The sequence below is a fragment of the Rhinolophus sinicus genome, linkage group LG05, assembly GCF_036562045.2.
Source record: "Rhinolophus sinicus isolate RSC01 linkage group LG05, ASM3656204v1, whole genome shotgun sequence".
NCBI classification, from domain to species: domain Eukaryota; kingdom Metazoa; phylum Chordata; class Mammalia; order Chiroptera; family Rhinolophidae; genus Rhinolophus; species Rhinolophus sinicus.
Window position 1 is genome coordinate 42,540,919 of NC_133755.1, and position 6,582 is coordinate 42,547,500.

Sequence of the window (6,582 nt, forward strand, 5' to 3'; positions counted from 1 at the left end):
GCCATTCAAAAAAGTACATATGAATCAAAGTTTGGCTAACAAGAAAAGAAATGGCAGCAGAAATGCTTATCACAACAGGTCTAATAAGGGTGAGGCCCAATCTGTGTATCTCTAAACAGAGCCAGGAACCGGTGATCAAAATGGAAAATAAGATTTCATCTTGCACATAAAAAGACTGTGCAGCCTGAATAGGATTTTAAGTGGAATAATCCTTACAACCGAGAGTGGTATAGCATTTCAATCAATCCTCCTTTTAGTTCATTGCTATTTCAACACCTTTGAACTCAAAATTAAATATCCCCAGTAACAAGATTCAGGTCATGTGATTGGCTATATGCATTCTCTAACAGGATGTGATGTGACCTCAAAATTCAAATTAAGTGAGTGTTTTTCTTAAATCCTGTCTAGAGACTGGAGTAGACTGCGCGATCTATTTAAGTCATTTGTGACAAATTTGGTTTGATGAGTAGCTCTTTTTTATGCCCTTTTAACTTTAAAAGCTATCTCCCAGCAAGTCTTGGTCCTAAGTTTATTTCTACCATTAGAGGGGTGAATTAAAGGAGGAATCCTTCCAGGTAGTGACCTAAATGTTCTCTGTCATCAGCGTGCTACTTAGAAACCCTTGAAATACTGGCCATGCTTACATGCTCCCCACTAGAACTGGCACCCAAACAAGCTTTTGATTTCATTCTTAAATCCTTCTGTAATGCACGCTTTTCTGCCATTCCTGCTTCTGAATTTAGTAGGTCACAAGGGAGAGATTTGCAGCTTAAATTCCTTTGCACAGGAGCTGGAGGCTTGGGTTCCAGTTCTGGCTCAGCCACTGTGTGGTTTCAAGCTTGGCTCTCACTTTTTAAAAAGCTGTGTGGTCTTAGAGCCTTCACTTAATCTTTGGGCCTCTATTGCCCTGATCTATAAAATGAATGATTGCTGTGTTTCCTTTCAGTTTTAGTCTATTCTTGTCATACCTAATTTCTAGAATCAATAGGAAAATTGATTGTATCATGTCTATAAAACTGCTTCATAAACCTTAAGTATTTCCTGGGAGCATTTTCTTTAAATATAAAGCAAGCTGAAGGGTAATGTGATTTAACAGCAAGGTATCTTAATTTACACTAACATAGGAAGGGGAACAATTCTGTTTCTTGATTTCGCTGGAAGTGAAAAGTTCTTTGGCTTAATGTAACCCTGGCAGAGTGCAAACCAGGGACTGCTGTCTCGATGAGGGAGTCAGAAAAAAGAAATGTGACGTTATTGTTTCCCTGTTGATTAAGAACTCAGACAAGATAGATCCTTGAAGAAGGTGGACTTGCAACACTCGTTGTTTCTGAACTTCAATTGAACTTCATATGGATTTCATAGCCGATACGAGTATGTAAATTCCTGAAATCTGTTCCCTCACACTTATACCCCAAAAGGAGCCACAGCGATGTGACATATAAGAAGAGACACAACAGCCTACAAAAACGTCACTTCTGACCCTCTCTACCACTACTTTCTGGGGATGCTGATTTGTAAAACAATGATTTGTAAAATCCTTGCTAGAAATAAATATTAACACTGAGAAAATGTATGTTAGCATTAATAATCATCGTCTTCAACATTAACCTATCTAGCCTTCAAAACAAGAAAATCATGTCAACGCACACAAAACTTGAAAGATATCCTCACCACTTGAAAAGCTTGGCTCTAATACAAATGCTCTTGAAAACTCCAAGTGCCCACGAAACATTCTGCCAAGATTTGGGCCACTTAATTAGGCCTTAGTAGAATCCAAATCTTAGGCTCTCCTTGCCTAAGATTTTTCTTTAAATGAACACCAGTTTTTGGTACAATCATTCATTTCTCCAGCATTACCAATATTCAAAAGGCTGGGTGCTAGGTGCTGCAGAACGTATTGAGTCTCTGCCATCATGGACCCAGAAGTCTAACAGACCTTTGTGCTTACAGTGACAATCCAGACAGACCACAAAATTAATGTTCATAGACCAGGCTTGAGAGGGTAAAAGCAGTATCTCATATTTGGTCACCACCCTCTTGAGCACCGGATCGTGTCCTCTGAGCCGTGCTTGGTGCATGCTGGCCAAACAATTAATCTCTTTGCAATCTGAAATTCCACTCTTGGGAGAATGCATGGTGAGAACCCCAACCAGATTTGTCAGTCCCTTCTGCTGCTTCCACCATTCACAGATAACCTTGACCTTGACATACAGAGAGATATGTCTTCCCAGACCATCAATCTTGTGTGGGTTTTCAAAAGTCCTAGCCCCAGTATATCACCATGATTTCATAATGAATTTCATAAATGAATTTTTATTTTCTTTCAACTGAAAATGGTATAGTGGAAGAGTTGTTTTTTGTTTTGTTTTCCATGAGGGATCTTTCTTCTCGAAAAGGGGGAGAAAAATAAAGATATCCTTTACCCACTCCCTCTCTCCTCCCCCATCTCCCCAACCCTTCAAAATCCCACTTCTAGAGATATTTATTTACAAACGGACTCTGAGAAGACATGAGAGGCAAAGTGGAAACACAGACCAGAAACGAAAGTGTAGTGAACACCAAATGCAGTTACCAAGGCTGAAGTTTGTCCAAAAAACCACATTTGTTCTGTTGCAGTCAGGTCTCCCTTTTGAAGTGGCATCACTCTTTCTAGGTATCAGCAAGGAGCTGAGCATGTTCAAAGAGGATGCTGTCACAGAATCCCTAATGGTCTTAGGTTTCAACAACACAGAGGCAGAGCAGGGGCCAGGGAGAGTGTTTCTCCACCACATAACTTGTCTGGAAGCCTCATCTCACCTAGTCACGAGGAAGTCTGAAAAACTCAAGGCCACCTAGTCAAACAGGCTCATTTATTTGTCATGGAAAAGGCACTGGAGAAAGATGGCAAGGAGGGACCCTTGTTCCAAGCTCCTTCCTGCAATACACACAGCTATTGGCAGGAAGAGACAACTCTGAGTGAACTTACAAATGGACATCCTTGATCTATGTGCAAACCATACATGTGTGCTCACGAACACTTATGGCTTGTGTGCGAACACAGGAGAGACATTCCCTTTGATTAGTTACAGAGTTCAGTGGAATTAGCTCTGGACTAGACACCAGAACACCTGGCTTCTCGGCTCTCAAGGACTAGGAGAAGCCCTTAATCTTGGTGAGCCTCATTCTCCTTATCCTAAAATGGAAGTTACGAGATCTGTCCCAATGAGGATCAGATGAAATCATGTACATGAAAGCACTGTATAAAGTATAAGGCAGCATACTACTGGAAGGAATCATTATTTATGATGAATAAGTAGGAAAGAATCCAGATGCCAATTATTTTATCTTCTCACTAGGCTAGGTGATCTGGCCAGTAGGTGAGTGGGTACAATTTTCCCCACTTAAATGTGCACAGCCAACATGTAAATCTGTAATAGACAGGTTTATTATTTATAAACCTATTTCAATATACTATATTGTCTCTAGATCACTTCTGGATCTCCAGGCAATAGAAAACATCAAATTGAAAAAAAAAAAATTATTTGTAAATTAACTGGACCAGAAGGAATTTTTATCACCTGTTTGTAGACCTGCCTTATTTGCGAAACTAATTTCTTAGAAATGGGGCATTACTATGATTACAATAGTGTGTTCTGATGCAAACGTCTTTCCTCCTATAATTTTCCTCCTTATAAAATCTGCTCCAAATTTCCTGATGTAAATAAGAAAGAAGTTTTATGTTTGTTTGTTTGTCTGCATTAAGATATATTTGCCAAAGGTTTGGAAACCTAAAATTAGAATAGTTAATAAGCAACTACTGACATTTATCACCTCCCTTGGAATTTACCACTAACCCTGTGACGGTATCTTTCTTGAGCTAAATTAAAAGACAAATTCAAATCCTGCAGGGTAGCCACCAAAAGCATATATTTGAAAAACAGAATTCAGCGTGCCATATTATGCATTATTTAATGGTATGCAAATTATAAGTCAGACAGTTAGGAAAACCACACTTCAGCATTAATAAACAACAACACTACTACTACATTAATTATGATATTGCTATGATTTATTCTCAAGTTTTGCATTTTGATTCTCCTTGAAAATTTATGCCATCTGATAAGCAGTAACCTATTTCCCCTCCTACACCTACCCATTCCTCAAATCTGTTCCTTGTGCCCACCCAATAGGTGTCTGCAGGAAATGGTACAGAAATACAAAGTCATAAGCAGCTGCATTGTCTTATAAACATTAATAATTAAAGAACAAGCAAACACCACCTAAAGCTCCAACATTTATTGTGTCAATGTTAAGCACACTTTTTAAAAGACAACATAGAATGTATAGAAACAAGGGGTTGGGGACTCATGCTTATTTCCACAATACGGGTAATTAGGTTGGCTGGTTTCAGAAGGGCCAGGACACCACTTGGGACAGCGATGGTCCATTGGCCCTCTCTATGGGACTGATTCACTATTCCAATTCGGGTCTGTTTTTTTGTTTTTACTTTTTATTAAAAAATATAAATAAAATGGCACTGCAGGTCCAGGCAGGAAGGATTCTGCAGGACTCTGTCTGCGCACACGGCTTCTTGGAGGCTACTGTCAGAAAACATCACAAACTAGCAGGATGACAGACCACGCAGATGTCGGCCAGGCGGCACGCGTCCACCCCGCCCCTGGGGACTTCAAATTTTCTCAGAACTTAAGGGCTCTCGAGCTTCCATCCGAAAACTGCCACACATCTTGAGCTCTCTGGGTACTACGCCGAATGGGGGTGTGTGAAGAACCTAAAAAGAGGTTGGAGACAGAGGAGGGGAAAAAAAAAGTACAGGTGTGACTTGGCCCAGAGATTGTCTGTTCTCTAACTAGCTTTTTACAATTATAACTTAAATCAACCACAGGTTGAGCCACTGGCATCTTAAACTGACTTCAAACTCAGTCTTCCCCCCACAACCCCCCACCCAAATCTCTGACCTCTGATTACCTTTCCCATGATCTCCCTCCCTGCCTTCCCCCAAAGGACCCAGACCCCCTATGCAATCATATGATAGTCCTAATAAACTTGGGACACACCTGGAAAGAAACACTTTCCCTTATGACTGAGAAAACTGAGTAGGAAACAGTCCTTTGGTTGAGGAGAACAGGGGAGGGAAGAGGGAAGGGGACATTTCCTTAAAATAATAATAAAATTATAAAGAAACAAAAAATCAAAATTGATGTAAAAGCAGCACAACGAAAACATGAAATGTCATCAAGTTCAACGTCAAAGCAGCCAACGATTTACAAGAGGCGAACAAATCTCTGAAGAGGAAACCAGAACCCAAAATAGTTGCTCCCAAATTGCACCAAAAACTGCCTGTAGTTTCGTTCAAACATGCAGTTTTCCTTTTTTTTTTTTTCTTTTTTGTAAGGGGGAAAGGCAATGGTGAGGGGAAGAAGGGAGTGGTTATTTTCCTCCGGGGTTGCTCCCTTGCTGTGTACATTGACTTGAAGTAGAACTGGGAGTCCGGATGTGCCGAGGAAGAGGGCTACCACTGTGGCATTCCAGGTCTTGTTGTCATGGCAACCTGAAGCAGGGGCCTGGGGCCTCCGCTCCCTTGACTTGGCTCCGGAGGAGGCCCAGGGTCTGGAGCTCAGCTGCTCTCACGAATCCCCCCTGAACAGTAGAGACCTGGGCTGAGGGGCCTGCTGTGTCCAGGTGGGCTCTGGGAATCCGGTTCCCAGTCCAGCCCTACGTCATTGTCGTTGAGGCCCCTTTAGCTGATACCCCCATCAAACTCCTTTGTTAGACCTCCTACCAATACTTAAAGCACTAAGAGACAAAACACAGCATGGGCATGTACCATGTTCACTGCCATCTAAAAGCACAGCCCCCTATGGGTTTGGGGGGTCCTACTTTAGAGGATAGACTTTGGAGAAATCACTTAGATTGCCTTTTCTGCTGTCTCATGAAGACCTGACATATGCTCCCTTTAAGTAGTCTTTGCCACTTTACAGAAAGGAAAAACAGTATTTGGATCAACCATTGAGTTGTGTTCAGCCAAGTTTGAGTACAATGACCCACGTGAACTGTATTGGTCTCCTTTCCCATTTGAAAGGGAGGAATTAATTGCATCCCATGACCATAGATGACACTGGGAAATAGAGAGAGAGAGAGAAATAGGCCCATCCCCCTAAAGGCTGATTTACTGGTCATGTATTTTACTAAATGAAACAGCGGGCTAATGGGATAACAAGACGACAGCAAACGAAAGTGCATACCCAACAACCCATGTCTATAATTTGTAGCTACAGCAGCCCTGGAATAAATGTACACAATCTCAATTCTGCCTATGCGTTCTGATCTCCATTTCTCTAAAAATGGATTCGTTTATTCATAACTGGGAGAGCTGCAGGGCCTTAGGAGACACTTAGGAAACTTTGCTGAGTGGCTCATGCCTTTTAAAAGCTAACGGTCTTTTAAAAAACGTTTTTCCAAGCAGGTTTAACAAACGCTCCCAATCCCATCCTCATACCGGCAAAATTCCCACAAGTTTTCTTTTTTAAGTGGGAAGTTGTCTGAAAAAAAAAAGAGAATGGGATGGGTACATTCTTGAACATA

The 6,582-nt window shown here is 41.2% G+C and overlaps 1 protein-coding gene across 6 annotated transcripts in view; it reads right to left on the reverse strand.

Annotated features, from left to right (window-relative positions):
• Positions 1-4,260: 4,260 nt before the first annotated feature.
• BCL11A (BCL11 transcription factor A) overlaps positions 4,261-6,582 on the reverse strand; it is a 100,194-nt gene continuing 97,872 nt past the window's right edge. For all 6 annotated transcript variants that reach the window (XM_019717276.2, XM_074332011.1, XM_074332009.1 and 3 more), the window contains one exon: positions 4,261-4,768. In XM_019717276.2, coding sequence (XP_019572835.1) covers positions 4,667-4,768 — 102 coding nt within the window. In that variant the 3' untranslated portion in view covers positions 4,261-4,666. The remainder of the gene's footprint in view (positions 4,769-6,582) is intronic.